At 41.7% G+C, this 17,720-nt stretch overlaps 1 protein-coding gene and 1 pseudogene across 3 annotated transcripts in view; one reads left to right on the top strand and one right to left on the bottom strand.

Moving 5' to 3' along the window:
• LOC308563617 (histone-arginine methyltransferase CARM1-like) overlaps nt 1-15,411 on the top strand; it is a 181,626-nt gene extending 166,215 nt beyond the window's left edge. Inside the window, exons 10-13 of one of the 2 annotated variants that reach the window (XM_081150837.1) lie at nt 650-739; nt 2,610-2,747; nt 10,439-10,528; nt 14,170-15,411. In XM_081150837.1, coding sequence (XP_081006963.1) covers nt 650-739; nt 2,610-2,747; nt 10,439-10,528; nt 14,170-14,179 — 328 coding nt within the window. In that variant the 3' untranslated portion in view covers nt 14,180-15,411. The remainder of the gene's footprint in view (nt 1-649; nt 740-2,609; nt 2,748-10,438; nt 10,529-14,169) is intronic. The other variant, XM_081150838.1, reaches the window with a different exon arrangement.
• Nucleotides 5,773-6,238, bottom strand: LOC308564014 (large ribosomal subunit protein eL22 pseudogene; annotated as a pseudogene). Its single transcript has one exon. The product of its transcript is annotated as a large ribosomal subunit protein eL22 pseudogene (transcript).
• Nucleotides 15,412-17,720: the final 2,309 nt, after the last annotated feature.

Raw genomic sequence — 17,720 nt, 5'->3', positions numbered from 1 at the left:
AGGAGAGAGGTTTTGTCACTCTTCAACAAAGGAAAACACAGAGGATCAGAGAACTGAAGTGACTTCACAAGGTTCCAGCTAAAGCAGGTCCAGCATCTAGATGTCGTTGTATCTTTTCCAGTATCCTTTCCATTCCCACTTATTCTGCATTTGGCATAAACCACGGCCACTTCTGCATGACTTGCTGTAGCCTGGTGGGAAGTTAAATTGCCTCCCTGAAAAATAAATGAACTATGGCCATGACCTTCTGAGCTTGTGATCCACTTCATTTTTCAGAGGCCTGAACAGCCTTTCCATTTGAACAGCTGCATAGAGGGGGCTGCCACAGCCCCTGTTTTTAGCTTCTTGAAGGATGGATGTCACCTGTGTCCTGGGTCATCCCTCTCTTCAATAGTCATACCCAGCTCCAGATGCGACACTGGCCCAGTGGTGGTCTGGGTCGTTGCAGAATTTTGTCAAGAGCAACAATCTCAAATGTGCGGCGTCACCCAAGCATTAATCACACTTGAGAGAATCTCGCTGCCAAAGCAAAAGCACTTAAAGGAAAAAGAAAACATTCTGTGAGTGTTTCCACTCATCTCACAAGTGTATGTAGGACGTCTGTCAACAAGAAACGTTTCTTCTTTCTTTCTCTTTTGTTTCCTTGCAGAGTAGAAATCCCCTTTGTGTTTCAGATGGCACAGTCCGGCCTCGTCCACGGCCTGGCGTTCTGGTTCGACGTGGCCTTCGTCGGATCTCTGTATGTACCCCCCCTTCTTCACTTGCTCTCTCCCATGCTGTCCCCACTGTGTGTAATCATCACTTTCAAGTTTTTAAAAATTAATTTCAACAGCAATAAGACTGGTTTTTATTCACTTCAAGAAAATAAGCACTGATGTTAATGTTACTTTTGGAATTTAGAGTGAAGTGAAAATGAGACGGTTTTCCATAGTGTCACCTCAGCTCTGGCTCAAATAAAGGAATGAGAGAGGGTCTGTGCTACACCAGCCCTCTTGCTTTTTTCCAGAACCCTGCCTTGGCTTCCATCACACCCGGCTCCAGAACCTCTTGTGTTTGGGTTGAAGCCCCAAGTCATACTTTCTCCCACTCACTGCCTTTGGCTTCACCGTCTAGGATCCTTTTCTAAGGATCGGGCAGGCTGGTCTTACTAATGCTAATTGTCACATCTGGTAACTTCTCGGTCCCCACACTGTGTTTTCCCTGCCGCAAAGGTGTGAAAGTTGCAGGGCTTTAAAGAGGAAAAAGAGCATGGACAAGGTGACTGTTAAGGTCCAGGGCTCCTTGTAAAGGCTTCGCCAGTCCCGCAACCCCACAGCTTTGCTCTCCCGACTTCCCTGCCCTCTTCCCAGGCTTTCTCGGGTACTCTAGCAAGCAAAGAGATTCAAGCTGTAGCACGACCAGGCCAAAGGAAACCTTTGACAGTACACTCTTTCCACCCCTTATAAGACCACCCAGGCTCGTCTTTGCACCTGCTGAGAAAGCAGCGTCCACGGGTCTGTGATAAAGCTCAGGGCCTCTGGGGGCTCCGGGGAGGAGGGGGCCTGGAAGCCTCGCCTGGGCTGACAGAGCAAAAGCAAATGATATGCAGGCCATTCCTACACCACATAAGCATGTCTGTTCAAAGAATCCATACATTTCCCCCCTCAGACTTTCCCCCAGGAATACCCCAAGTAAGTGAATCTGCTCCTGCAAAGGTGACAGCGATAAGCTTGAAGCATCCTGCTTCCAGTGGGAACTTTCTTTGAAGTTGAGTGTGTTATCCTAAAAAGCTATGGAAAATTTGCATTCTACTCCATAATGTAGCTGAGTATATTTTGATATAAAAGTGGTTTCTATTACTTAGTAACTTATATAAAATTCGGCCCCATGATCTTCAAGTCAAAATGTACACTGTAGAGATTTACCCCATGTTTAATGTGCATGGTACTCCCTGTAAGCCAACACCACTGCCTAGCTCCAGGGCAGGCGGCCTCGGTGTTCAGAGCACAGCAAGATATTCTCACTTCTTCATATGAAATGAAGAACCTCGGTTTAAACACACACACGCACGCACGCGCACACACACACACACACACACACACACACACACACACACACACACAGGATATCTGAGCTGGAAGGGAGGTAGAGGCCATGTGCTCCAGTAGTTTTTCTTGCTTCCAGAAGCTTCATCAGGACCCCTGAAAAGGTTGGCATGAGACAGAAAGAGGCCAGACTCCAAATTTCTCAAACAAATCAGTTCCCAATTTAACTCTGTTACTTATTGGGCTTCTCATGAACTTTGATTCATAAATACAGATTGACAGTGACCAAGTCAATGGGTGGGAAAGCTGGCTCTCCAGTTGCCCTCTGTGTGACGTTAGGCAAGTCCTTTAATCTCTCTGGGCTTACTCCATAGAGTTGTGTAGATTTAATGGGTTAATATACATAAAGCGCTTGGTACAGTACCCAGCACATAATAACTCCCTCAATAAATTGAGCTATCACTGTCTTAAAAGGGTTCCATGAGTCAAAAACAATGAAAATTATTATCAACCTAAGTCCCTAGTCCAATCCATTAATATAGGCCTGGAACATAATTGGCTCTCAACACTTTTCTTGCCCTGCAGGGTCACAGTTTGGCTTTCAACAGCCCCCACCGAGCCTCTGACCCACTGGTATCAGGTGCGGTGCCTTCTTCAGACTCCTCTCTTCGCCAAGGAAGGAGAAACCCTCTCAGGGAAAGTGCTGTTTGTAGCCAATAAACGGTAAGTAGGAAAGCACAGCCTCGATCCCACCTCTGCTTATGGGGCACTGATGGGTGGGAGCAGGAAGAAGCTGCTGGCAGGCCCCCGAGACTCCAGCACTGAGAAATGGACAGCAACTTTCCAAAGGCCTGGCTGAGTTTGCACAGGTACCCTCTGCCACAAAGCTGGCAGGACAGGTGTCACCGTGGCACTGAGTGTGGCAAAGAAGAGAAACTGTGGGTAACTCAAGGACAGTGTTCTCCACCTGAGCGTGGAGGAAAGAAGGAAATCCATCAGCTCATGGGAGCCCTTGCCAAAGGCTTGAGTTACCAAGTGCTTTAAATCCCACATCAGCTTCTGTCCAGCCTCTCACCCCAAATTTAGTACAATAAAATCAATCTGCATTGCAGGAGTGGTGTATGGTGTGGCAGGCAGGACTGGCTGCTTCCCGCTGGTAATGGATTTCACGAGGTTTCTGCAGCAATTACTTTGATTTATCTCTTTTTTAAAATGCTCTGTTTTCTTTTGCCTTGTTGGAGCTTCTCCTGGGTACACTAGAGGAGAGAGGGGTAGCAGACTGGGTCAAGGACTCTCAGGATATTAAGGGTACTCAAAGGTCATTTAATTCAACTTTCTCCCCTCCCTGCCTCCCACCCTTCCTTGGGCCTGTGCTTGAACAAGCCAAGGACAGAGTGCTCACCACCTCACAAGTCAACCTTTCAAGTTTTAAAAGTCTTTATTTCTTTGGTTATAAGAACCTAAATTGCTCATTTGTAAATTCAAAACAACAAAAGTGTCTAAAGTCTCCCTACACTCACACCCTTTACCCCACTCCCCAGATGTGACCTGTCTTCCATGTTTTTGCAGGTGGTTTTCTGTGCATGTGCCAACAAATAACATCCTTGTTGGTTTGTTGTTGTTTTATAAGGAGATTACACAGCAGTCTGAAACTTAGGTTTTCACTTAGTACTAAGTCCTGAATCTGTACAGGTAGATTTGCTTTGTTCTTTTAATAGATGAATGATAGTCTAGGGCATGGATACACCATAATGTGTTTTTTTTTAATTCCCTGATTGATATTTAGGTTCCTGCTTTTTTTTTTTTTTGCTTTTTTTTTTTATGCTTTTGCAAAAAAAGTCCCCACTAAATATTCTTGAACATAGAGCTTGCACATGAATATTTCTAAATGAGATGTCTAGAAATGGAAATACCGAATTAAAGAGTATATACATGTTACAGTCTGGTAAACACTACCAGTTGCCACTCACACCAGCAATGGATAAGCCTGCTCATTTCTCCACGTTTCCCTAGACTGAATGTTATCATTCTCTGTGGTTTTTGCTAATCTAATAGACCCAAAAATAATTTTTAAAAGTTGCATCTGGTTGTTTTGCTTGCATTTATTGGTAAGATTAGGTTACTTTTCATATGGTCGTAGGCTATTGATGTCTTATACTTCAAACATCTCTGACTATTAAAAAATTATTCTTACTATAAATTCTACTGTAAATCTTCCTATAAATTCTACTCATTGTTCTTAGTTATGTCTTTGAATTAAAAAGAAATAGGTCTATTCCAACCTCCCAATGGCAGTTGTTCAAATATTTGGAGAGTTTTATGAAATATCCTCCCATCCCTGTCTTCAGGTTAACATCCCCAACTCCTCCCTTCTATAAGAGTGGTTTTGAAACAGTTTGAAATTCTAAGTCTACCCCTTGGGAAATATCCAGGTTATCATTGTCTGCTTTAAAATATTTCACTAAAACTAAATACAGGACAGCATGTGTTCTAATAAGTGCTGGGTACACAGAGTTACAGCCAACATTGCAGTTTTGAGTACTATTCTTATAATAATGTAATTAAAATTTGAATCAAGTTTAGGGGCCATTTTACTTGAGTGTTAGTCAATTAAAACCAAAAAAGTGTATTTTTATATCTAGTTTTAAGTCAGATTAGTGTACAGCTGAGTTCTGTCAGCTTTGGTTCAGGTTCTTGTACTTATTCCACTTGTGTATTTATCATTCTGCTTTTAGATCTTACCAGAACCAATGGATTATTTTATTTATTTTTTTAAATTCTTGTGTGTATCATCTTAGGGAGTCCTACCATTTTGAATCATTTGCAAATTTAATAAGCAAATTTTTATTCAAAAATTATTAAGCAGAAAGAGGCCAAGGAAGTACTCTTTCTTCAAAATTTGCATAGCCTAATCTGAACCCTTTGAATTTGGTCATGGAAGCAGCTCAAAATCCACCAACCTGAACTCACATCCAGCCCACATTCCTCCATCCAGACTGGAAAGAAATGCGGTTCCACCTTTGTTAAATGTGATCTCAAGATAAGCTTAACCCCTGGTCTGACCCTCATGGCACAGTCTGGTAACCCTGCCAAACAGGGAAATGAAGCTAATTGAATGTCGTTCTTAGTTTTTAGTGAAACTGACTTCTCCCTGCTTTTATACCTAAACGGAAACATTCCGTATCTGTTTTCTACGTCTTACTTTTCTCAATAGTACATCTCAAAGATATTTCCATATCACACTGAGATATTTCCTTCCCTTCCTTGAGTTATTGCATTTCCATGTCGTGGTCTTCCTCCATAATGGTTATTGCTTCCTTCATAAAGTGAAGGCATCGATGTGGTTTTAAAATTCATAAAGTGAAGGCTTTGATGTGATATTTGCCCCCATTTTTTAATGTGTGCCAAGGCGTCGTTTATCTGATGCGCGCTTTACATCTTCTAGTAAATTTTGTTTCTCTTTTTCTATTTGTTTTCTAATAATATCATTGTATTAATGTTATGGTTGTTCATCACCCAATTAAGGGGACACTTCTGGACAGCAGTTTACAAGAAAGAAGTTGCCATGTGGTGGGGGGGGGGAGCTGTGATCACCTTCAGACTGTCTGTCTTCCTCACTCGCGCTCTTGGCTGCCACACGATCATTCTGCTTCCTGCAAATATGGCTGCTCTGTAACTAGGTCATTCCCCATGGTCCTGTTCCAAGAGCATTTCTGCCCGAGTCTTACCCCAGTCCCTGCACAAGATGTTACAAACAAGAAGTAAAGCTTTTTCTTTTTGGTTCCCAAGTTTTATTCAAGAGCTCATGCAAAACGTGCCAGATCAATGAGTGTGAATCTTCATCTTCCTCCTCACCCTGGTTAATCTGGAAGTAACGCAGCTCATGGCCCTCTCCGCTCTTAGCAACTGCACGCAACCAGTCGCGAAGGTCCTTCTGCAAATATTTGTTGGTGAGATATTCCAAACGCCTTTTGGAAATACGCACCTCAGAAGTTACGGTGATCTTGCTCCTGCTTCTTTCAATGGCTACAACCCCTCTACCGAGATTTCCAACTTTTCTGTTGTTCACTTTGACTTTCTCCTGAAGAAACCGCTCGAAGTTGGCAGCACCCATGATCCCATCTCCTATGGGGTGGGCGCAGTCAAGGGTAAACCTCAGAACCTGCTTCTTTTTTTTGTCCCTCTTTTGCCACAGGCTTTTTCACAGGCACCATGGCTGCAGCAGAGGCAGAAAAGGAGGAGTTTTTGCATTTCAGAAAATGCTCTTTGCTTTCAGGTAGTTCGTTATTGCAAGCATTTCCTGAGATGTGCTACCCCTGGGCTCCCTTGCCCTTCTTTGCTCTTCTGTTTGCTTTTTCATGTGGCTTACAACCAATCCCAAGGGCTTTTGCAGCCTTTGCACGTGTGTTGGAGACAGCAGATTATATCTTTCTCCTGATTTTACAGAAAATGAAGCCTGTGATCTGTAGTAGCTTTCTCCTCTCCTTGCTTTTGGGTGGCTTCCAGGAGGAAAAGTGGAAAATGCTGATTTGTGCCGTGCTCATACGGAAGTTACCACTTTCTTCCAAAATCCTTATAAACCATCTGTTTAATGACCAGTTCTAACAACAACAAAAAGTGCTCAGTAGCAGTAGCCAACATCTGCCTGGAGTTTTGGACTCTGCCTTTTCTGCTTTATACAAACCAGTATAACAATCTTTTGTTTTCAAATACTTATATTTTAAGGCATCTTAGGGTATAATTAGGTAAATAAGTTTAAATCATCTTATTCTTTTATTACTTTTTTCTTACATATCTTGGGTTGCGTTATAATTAGTCATCTTTTTCTACCCTTTTTTCCTTCAATTCCCTACTAGGTAAGAAGGAAGCAAACCATTTTCCTTGAACACCTGCCCCATGACTCCCAGGGCTCCCACAGCCCTCCCTACCTTACCGTTGCACCAGTGTTGTACTGCTGTTATATGCCTGTGTGCGAGCTTCCCAAAGGAGGGCATGAGTCTTACTCTGTGGTGCATCTCTCTTCACTTAGTACATTCCAGAGACTCCGCAGTATCATGGAGTGAACACCAGAAATTAAGGACTCACAAGCTAATGATCCCTCATTAAGAACTTAGTCCAGTGCAATTGAAGGGAGACCCAAAATTTCATGGGCATGTGCTACTTTGCAGGAGGGAGGGAGGGACAGAGGAGGGTCTTTATCTCACTGGACCAGCACCCTTGTGTAGTGAATGAGGCCAGGTTTTGGGGTCTCATGTATCCTGGTTCTGTCTAGTCTCTTTAGTACTAGCACCCCAGTTTCCTGACTTCATCATGTGTAGAATTTATAATAATTATCTCACTACACTTTTGCAAATATTAAAGGAGAGAAAATAGCAGAGTTACCACATAGTAGGTCCACAGTAAGTTTTAGTCCATCTATTTCCTGTTCCCTTATTCTCTTTCTTACTCTCGTTATATCTCATTAGATATTTTTGTTTTACAGTTTTTACTTTTCTGGGTATTTTCTGTAGAACTCAGCACTTTCCTGAATGTCTGTTTTGACACATTTTTTCAGTAAGGTGCAATGTCTTTGTTCTGCCTTGGATAGGATCTCCCCTCCCTTATTGTCAAATAATCTTTTAAACTCTGACCTCCTGGGAGAACTCCCTCTGCAACCACACAGGTGTGACAATGACTGACCTTTCCTTCCCCACCATGACCATGTATGATTGTATTGTTAGCATTTTATTTTTGACAGCCTGCCATCATTCTTGAGCTGTCACTCATTTTATTGCTCTGGACAATAAAGTAGAACTTATCTCTTTTATGAACTTTGTGACATTTATGTCCCTAAAGTTCACAGGTTTGGTCTCCAAAGTTTTTTGACCATGTGGACCTATGAGTAAAAACACTTTAGGTTTATGCCTCCCAAGTATACTAATATTTCTCTTTTAATTATGTGTATGTTCTACGATAATAGTAATAGAAAGCACCAAACTAAACTCTCTGTAGATGAATATAAATATATGATAAATATTTTACATATACATACATATATATTACGTGCATAGACATTTCTCTATATACACACATATAGAAATTCATACCATGTATATAAGACATACAAAAATAGAAATAAAAAGAACGAACTGAAAATTAAATATAGACTGATTGTTGGATCTAGCTCAGCCACTTATCCTGTGTCAGAATGTTTTGAAACATAATTTAAGGTTTTTGGATCCCTGTGAAGGACTGCTATATCCAGGTTTGCCAGGGGATTTGGTTTGCAGGGAGTTTGATGAGTTCTGTGATTTATAGAACTAGAAGAAATGCTGATCAAAGAATTAAAGCTGTTAGAAGCTTCAAGCACCGCTCCGAATGGTCATCATTAAACTGCTCTACCTTGGGCCACACCTAAGGTGGCTGTATATGTGGGTGGCTGCGTCAGAAGGAATTATTATGCGCAGTAAGGCACAATGAAGTGATAGGCGTGCTGGTGCAGTGTTAAGTTCTGCAGTGTTACTGAGACTCTCCGGGCTCTGGCCCGTGTGCCCATCACATGATTAGTATTACTTAATAATGTTATACCACATTATTTAAGGTACAAGTAGAATCTTACCTTTGCAACACCTGAGCAACTGTGTGAACATAACAGATATCTTAACTCTTAGCTGGTGATTAGAATCCAGCATCTATCTAGTAAATTCACTAGTGTTCAACACGTATTTGGTAAGCAATTGTATTAGTTTCCTAGGGCTGGTGGAACAAATTACCACAAACTAGGTGGCTTAAAACAACAGAAATTCATTTTCTTGCACTTCTGGAGCCTGGAAGTCTGTAATCATAGTGTCAGCAGGGCCTCATTCCCTCTGAAGGCTCCAGGGAAGAAGCTTTCCTGTGATTTTCACCGTCTGGTGATGCCTGGCAACCCTGGCTGTTCCTTGCAGCGGCTTCAGTCCAGTCCCTGCCTGTCTTCACTTGGCCTTCTTTCCTGTGTGTATCTCTATGTGTTCTCTCTTCTTCTTCTTTTTAAAGATTTTTTTACTGATTTTTAGAGAGAGAGAGGAAGGGAGAGGGGGAGAAACATCGATGTGAGAGCAACACATTGATCAGCTGCCTCCCACCCCACCCCCCCACCCCCCACCCCCCACCCCGCACTGGGGAGTGAGCCCACAGCTGGGCATGTGCCCTGACTGGGAAGTGAACCGGCAACCCCTCGGTGCCTGGGGTGATGCCCAAGCAACTGAGCCACACCTGCCTGGGCCCTCTTCTTATGGGGACATCAGTCATTAGATTTGGGGCCCACCCTGATCCAGTATCACCTCATTTAAACTTCATTACATGTGCAAACACCCTTTTTCCTGCTCCCTTCCTCTCTCTCTAAAAAAAAAAAAAATCAATAAAAAGAATTCATTTCAAGCAAGCAGTCATAGATAGGACAAAGAGATATATTACAAGAATGCCCTGTGAAGCAGAATTTCTGTCATAAAACCAGATTTGTATTACTATAAGTAATATGTTGTTATAAAATATAAATATTTAGCAATGGGGAGTTATTAAATAAATCATGCTATATCCATATAATGCTATTGAAAAACACATTTTCAAGAATTATAGAATAACCACTTGCTAATGTTAAATAAAATAAAGACATTTGAAGGTATTTTTAAGCATGATTTTGGCAAACATTTACATCTGTAAATATATAGAGGGGGGCGGAACATGAAATAGAAATACCCTAGAGTGTTAGCTGAATCTTTGTCTACTGGAATTATGGATTTTTTTTTACTTTATTTCTTATTTTCTCATTTTTTTACAGTGCATATGTAACATTTATAATCAGAAGAAATACATATATTCTTGAGAATCACTAATAAAATTCCCACAAACATGTCCCTTCAAGATTAACCATCAAGAATATGTCGTGTTCCTTGTTTTTATCAGCCACTTCCTCTTACTGTAATTGCATAAGCCTTCATCTGGGGCCTCTTAAAATCAATCACATTTGTTGGCGGTTTCACGTCAGTTTGGTATTTTAACTTAATCAATCCTTTCATGATTAGGATTGTTTTGGTACATTAGTGGTGACCCATAAAGTGTATCTGTTACTTAAAGCCATTTCTGTCATTGATACTGCTAAAGCTTTTTTTTTTCTTTGTAAAAAAAAATCACTTTGACCATTCGGAAGTACCATTATCTTCGTAATTTTTAGATCAAGAAATTGTAGCTATTAAACTCTTCTAACAAATAAACAAGGCCTTTAATTGCATCTACTAATATTAATAGCATCTAAATAAACACACTCAGACATGAATAAGATAAATGTGTACTCTTAAAACCCTCCTGAAGTAGTGCGTGTGGAAGATGCCCTAAATGTATGTGAGTAGCTACCCAGCCTCGGGAGATGATATGTTTGTGGGTTTTTTGCCATGCAGACAGAGCTATGACATTCAGATCGTGGCGCTGGTAAACCAGACGGGCTTCAGATCCGGGAACATCCTCGATTTAAAGAATCCTTTCTTTAGGTAAGAAATGTTTTCATCCATTTCACACCTGTGTATACAGAATCTCAGTTGACCATAGGACCAGGTAAAGAGGTTTAGAATTCTTCCATCTTTCCTAAGAGGAAAACAAGCATTTACTCTTCCTCTCTAAGGAGACTTGGATCCTGATTCAGAATTGAATATGTTATGTTGTATTAAACAAAATTCAATATATAACAATCTGGTCCTGAAACAAAGAGCCCTGGGGAGTCCCACAGAGTGAATTCTGTTCAGCTGAGCTGTAACGAGCTGTGTGACCTCAAGCAAAGTCACTCTTCTGGCATTTGGTTTTCTCATCTGCAGAGTTTAAGGATGATCTCCTTTGACCTTCAATCACTAAGGGATGGTTTTTATGTAGTAGTATTCCAATTATATCTAACACATGAGTCCATTTAAAGTATATTTTTGAGACTTTTTCTGAAGTCATGTAAGTCAGGACATACTTCTCTAGAAGGTGTACAGAGCTTATCTGATACAAAGAACTTGTCACAATGAGACAGATACAACAGATGTTTCTGGGAAAACTCCCAACCTTTATACCTATTCAGTATGAGGTAATTAAAAATCCACACATGAAATCAACCACACAAATAAAACCACTGGACACTATTACTCTTTACTTCCTCATTGAAGAGACTTTTCTCTCATATTATAATGTCTCCCTAAGGCTTTTATTCAGAGCATAATGTCTCTATAGCACTGAAAAGCTTTCTGAAGAAAAGAGGAAACTCAGAAACCAAACCAAGAATTCTTTGGCAGAGATGGGAAAATGAAATTTTGACCTTGAAGCAGGGGAGGAAAATAACCAGGCAGAGCTGCAGTTTTGTGTGGCATGTGCCAGTTGTTACATATGGTATGAATCTTTGAAATCCATTGTCAGTTAGGCATGTGGATCTCATCTTGAATTCTAAGGGCAGGGAGGAGCCCTCGCTCCCATCCCTCCTTTACACAGTCCTTCCATATAAAGCAAAGGACACAGGTTTTGGCCTAAGAGAGCAGACTGACTACTCATACTATTTAACCTGCCTAGACCTCAGTTTTCTCATCTTTAAAATGGGATAAGCAACACAAACCTCATTGGGACATTGCTAGGATTTCCATACCATGTCCCAGTAACTTGACAGTTCACATAATTAGTTCTCAGTAAATGTAAGTTTCCTCCTTCCTTCCCCCCTTTTCTTCCTTCCCTGTGCTCTCTCACTCTCTCAATAAAGTAAATAGGTAGTGATTTGTAGTTCATTCCAAACAGAATCATTTGGATTTTGGAAAAGAAAATAGATTGGGGGGGTGGGGGGTGGAAAACTCATCTTCTGAGTGGAGGAACCATGCAAACTAGCAACACTTGAATCCCACTTGTTGTTCTTACAAGAACAAGGTTTTTACCCTGAAACCACCTAGAGAAGGCTTTGTGCTTGGCTCTGGCCAGTCCCTGCTCTGTTTGAAGGCAGAAACTGTGGCCGAAAGAGCAAAGTGAGAGCCTGTGAAAGGTCTAGAGATGCCTGAGATGGCCATGGCCCTGCCAAAGCAGATGGGCTGTTGAGAGAAAGGCGGATGCCTTTCTTTCTCCCATTTCTCTCATCCAGTGGCAAGTCTGACTGACATATTTAATGAAGCAGATGAGGGTGTTTAAAATTGTGATTCCCCTGAAAAAGACAGAGTGGCAATATCAGCCTAATTTCAAGACTTAATATAAAACTACTGTAATCAAGGAAGTTCAGCCAGACTGAGGAAAGGATGATGTATAGACAAATGGAATAGAATGAAGGTCACTAGCAGACCCAAACATCTCTGTCGATTGATTCTCAACAAAGTTGAAAAGGCAGTTCAGTGGAGAAGTGATGGTCTTTCAGAATTGGTGCTGGAATGATTGAATGTCAATAGGCAATAAAAAGTGAGCTTTCATCCAGATTTCACACCACCTATAAAAACTAACTCAAAAGAGATCATAGATTGAAATATAAAACCTAAAAAATATAATACTTTTAGGAAGAAAACAAAAGAAAATCTTTGTGACCTTGGGTTAGACAAAAATTTCTTAACTATGACACCAGAAACACAATTCATAAAAAGAGAAAAATTATAAATTGTATGGAATCAAAATTAAAACTTGGGATCTTTGAAAGGCACGTTATAAGAGAACGAAAAGATAAGTCACAAACTGGGTGAAAATATTTGAAAATCACATACCTGAAAAAAACTAATGTCCAGAATATAAAAAGAATTAGTGACATACCCCTCTCAAAAAGGCCCAATAATACAAAAACAACTTTTTGGAAAGGGCAAAAGACTTGACCACTGTATCCAAAAGCTACAATAGCAAATTACATGAGAAGATTCAACATCATTTGTCACTAGGGAAATGAAAGTGAAAACTATAGTGACATGCACTGCACACCTAGCGGGATGGCTAAAATGCAAGTCCTGACGGCTTTCGACAAGTGCCGGGGAAGGTGTGGGGCTGCCGGACGCCCGTTCGTTGCGGTGCAAGCGCAGTGGGGTGCAGCTGCGTCGGAGAGCATTTTGGCAGTTTCTCATCTAGTTAAATGTTCATTTACCACCTGACCCAGCAATTCCTCTTAAGTATTTACACAAATGACATAACTATAGTTGAATGTTTATTGCAGCTTTATTTGTAATTACCAAAAAAAAAAAAGGGGGGGAAACAACTAGAATGTCTTTCAACTGGAGATTGAATAAACCAGCTGTGGTCCAGCCATGCAATGGAATAACTTTCAGTGTAAAAGGGAATGATGCGTGATGCATGTGATAATACAGAGGAGCCTCAGCCTTACGCTGAGTGAAGGCCACCCTCAGCAGGCTGTGGACTACATGATTCCATTTCTCTCATGTTCTGGAAAACGCAGCACTATTGATCCAGAAGACAGATCGGAGCTGGGGTTAGGAGGAAGGTTAACTATGAAGGGGGACAGGACTTTTTTCACAGCGCTGGAATTTTTCTGTGTCTTGATTGTAGTGGTGGCAATATTTGGTCACATGCATTTGTCAGAACTCACGGAACTGTACGCTGAAAGGGGTGAATTTTACTGTATGTAAAAAAAAACTTCAATTACATAAAAAGTTACCCCAAAAAGGACTCCATAAAGGGATAGCAGAAAACAATCAGAATGATATGCTAGAAGGCGGCGAGGCCAGGGTCGGGAGGTGGGAGTTACTTACACTGAGCCGCCCGGGCGGCTTCTCTGAGGAGGGGTTCGCTGAGTGGAGACTTAAATGTCAGGAAGGCACCTGCGTGGGCAGAGGTGCCAGCTGAGCCTGGAAGAGGGCAGCGAGGGGAAAGCGAGCCTATTGAACAGCAGGAAGAGAGAGCCGTCGAAGCTCATTAGCCTTTGCTATAAACCTATAAAAAGAAAAACTTTCAGGGAACAGAAATCCAGATCATCCTCTCAGATCTGAATTTAGGCGATGCGTAATCAAACCTACTAAATATAGTGGGTAAATATAGATCTCAGGCTGCCCATAAAAACTGCAGGGAAGGGCACGGGCGTGGGATGGGAAGGGCGGGGGGAGGGAAGGCGAGGACGTGAACAGCGCCTGCCTGTAGCCTCGGATCTTGGTAGAACTTAATTACTTTTGGTGTCATGGAATCACTTTCTCTGTTTTAGGTTTGCTTAGAAGATCAATAAGTAAACTGAAGGCCTGAGAAGTCCCTCGACATTCAAGTTCATGTTTCAAACACGCATTCTGAATTTTACAAGAATATTAGGTTTATTTAAAGTTCTTTTTTTCTAACTCTAAAATGTGCATCCTAATTTTGTTGACAAGTCTGTTTCTTGGAGCTTCTTAGACTGGCTCTCTGTGGCTTTTTGCATGCAGTTGAAGAACAGTTCTTTTTAATTCTTGGTTTCTCTTTATTTTTATTTTTGTAAAGCCATCAGCATTGCTTCAATTTCTGAACTATTTAAAAAAGAGTTAACAAAAGCCTACCTCATGTTTATATGTATGCATATGAACGACATGACATGGACCATGTTAGGAGGGAATCTTCTATTTGCAATTTTAATCTATTTTTGCAAATACTTTCAACAAATCAATAGCTAGTTCCTAGCTCAGCAATGTGTTAAAGAGTTTTTGCCTTACTCGTGTAATGGAATAATACAGTGTCAGGAATGTTCTTCATTGCCAATATTTGATGACTCTGTACATAGTAAGAAAATGCAGATGGAACCTTTGTCAGTTCTCTTAGGTTTACAATAAAGAGTACAGTGTGAGATACCAGTGGGACCTCTCCTTTACTTTAAGACATTTGTTATATGTCATATGTCAAATGGTGATGAAAGATAATCTTTCCAAAGAGCAAGTTTTCCCCTGGCCCCACAAAAAGCCCTTATAAAAATGGATGTCACATCAGCAGGACAATCTAATGAAGCCCAACAGGCAACCTGCTCACTCTGTCAGGGGAAGTGCAATAAACAGCGACCACATATTCTCATCAGCCAGTCAGTCAGTCACCCACAGCTTTCAGCTTTCCACTCTGGCGCTTTCCCTCATTCTGGCCACTCAGTTTAAAGTAGGCTTCCCCATCCATATCCATTCCAACAATTTTACTCACATCACTGCAGGGCTCCGTTCTGCTAACCCCCACTGGCATGCCCTGCTGACCACTTCCCCCACTCACACATCCTGCCTGTGACGGATCTCCCACCCCTCCCCTCATCTAACCCTTTGTTGCAGCATTTTATTACTTCATACCCTAAGCACACTCGTATCTTTCTCTTAACTAAATTTTTTGTGGGTTGGATCTGAGTCCAATTCATTTTTGAATTTGCCACCGTGCCTAAGGGTTTGCCTGAGGCCTCCAAGGTGTTCGATAAATGTACATTGATTGAATAAATAAATGTTTCTTGAAGTGAAGAGTAATTGGAATTATGGAATCAGGTGTGATAATGCGCTAAGTGCCTTTCAAGTGTGGTAGGCAGAAGCTGTGCAAACCCTAGATTGCAGAAACACGCTTTGGCTGTTACCGCTGCCTCGGCCCACACCCAGGGCAGACATTCATAATCAGCCCCAGCACTCCTTCCCGCTGAACGCTGACTTGGCCTCACAGCCCTTGTCAGCCCAGTGCCCTAGAAAGCCATTATGGCGGGATGGTTTCCTGCAAACTGAGATTCAGTTTAGAAATGAATCAGTCTATAGAAATGGGCACAAGAAATGAAACCGATGACTTCTAGGGAGTCAAAATATGGATATTATTTCTTAGTCTTTGAGCATTCCCCAAATCTGTGATATTTATGAATTTGTAATTTTCCCCATGACTTTAGTGGTGGTGGAGAGATCAAAAAGCAGTATTTTTCATCACATGCCAAAGTCTGGGGACAGGGAGGGTGGCAGGTATAGGCTCCTCAGATTGTCTGTTATCTCAGCCTCCCTAAGAATGGTGCTGGGTTCCCCTTCTCAGAGGGGATGCTCGGGTTCTAACCTCTAAAGAGGAGAAACCCCAGCCTCTGGACAAAGGCTTTTAAATGTTTTTTTTATTCTGCCTAGCCATTTTAAATGAACAAGGAATGAAAGATCCTGATCTAACCAGAAAAAAAAAAAAGTGAAGCACAAATTTGATACCTATATTTGCTACACGGTGGGTGTGGGAGGGAGTGTCTCTGTCAATCACTCAGAGGATGTATTCCTTAAAATTGTTTTTCCTTCTTTTCACCATAGTTTTGGAAATCTGTATGTTCTTAATAAATGTTGCTAAAAATGGTATAAAGTATTGTAGGGTAGGGTTTATTTTAATGGAAGAATTTAGTAACTTTACTGAATCCAGTCCTATTTATTAAGCATCAAAGGGCCTTGCTTATTAAGTGCAAATTGACTGTGTTTTGTGGGGCAGTCATATCACCATGGTATTTTCAAATTTGAAAGTGACCTCAAAGCAAGTCCCCTGAGAAGATTATCAAGACTAGATTCTGAATTTAGGGAAATCTTGGGAATCTCAGTTTACAGGAAACCATCCCGCCATAATTAAGATAAGGCCAGCCTCCCTGAGAGTGGCCGCACGTTGGCCAGGAGCTGATGTCAGTGGCTGCACTGCCATCGCCCGCCTCTCAGGAAGCGCAGCCAGGACACCACGGGACTTGGAAGTTGCACAGGCTGAGGAGCAGAAGGACATACACCAGGGAGGTTCTCTAGAGGTTCAGTTGTGCCTCTCACTGCAGTGACACAAGACCCTGGCTGAGAATCCTTAAGCAACACAGGGAGTTCTGTCACGGAGCAAGGAGGCCAGAGGTAGAGTGGACGCCAGGATTGACGACTCAGCGGCTCAGCGATTTCACTGAGGACTGAAGTTCTCTCCTTTTGCTCTGCCACCCTCCCTCCTAGCCCAGCCCCCCACATGGGTGCAAGGCCACCGAGGAAGTTACAAGAGTCTCATCGGGACACCAAGTCCAGAGTCATAAACACAGGCTATCTCTTCGGGTGTCTCCTCTTAAAAAATGATGATGATGATGACTGTTAACGCTTATGTAACATGTATTGTGTGCCAGGCACTGTTCTAAGGGCTTTAGAAATATATTAAGTCTTCACTTAACATTGTTGATAGGTTCTTGGAACTGCAACAAAACATCTCAGGAAACCAGTTTTACCATAGTGTAATTGACAAACGAGAGTTATGTTCCTGTGACAGCATCTGTCTCATCAACACTATAATAAAATGACATTGAACCACCCGCCAGCGTGGCTCTGCAGTTGAGCATTGACCTGTGATCCAGGAGATCGCGGTTCGATTCCCAGTCAGGGCACATGCCCAGGTTCCGGGCTCGATCTCCATCAGGGGCTGTGCAGGATGCAGCTCATCAATGATTCTCTCTCATCATTGATGTTTCTATCTCTCTCTCCCTCTTCATTCCTGTCTCTCTGAAATCAATAAATATATATGTGTGTGTGTGTGTGTGTATATATTTTATTTTTTTTTTAAAAGGACATTGAATGAAAGAATGTTATTCAAGGACTTGCTATATGAACTAATTTTTATTCTTTCAACAGCCCTATTAGGTATGTATTATTATTAACCCTATTTAACAAATGAGGGAATTGGTGCAGAAAGGTTAAGTAATTTTCCTGATGACACACAGCTACCAAGTGGGGGAGCCGGGATTTTAAACCCAGCAGTCCACTCCAGAGCCTGTGCCCCATCTACACAGCTCTCTCTGCTGTAAGAAAA

The sequence above is a fragment of the Miniopterus schreibersii genome, assembly GCF_964146895.1.
Source record: "Miniopterus schreibersii genome assembly, chromosome: 11".
Taxonomy (NCBI): domain Eukaryota; kingdom Metazoa; phylum Chordata; class Mammalia; order Chiroptera; family Miniopteridae; genus Miniopterus; species Miniopterus schreibersii.
This window is presented reverse-complemented; position numbering and strand designations above follow the sequence as displayed.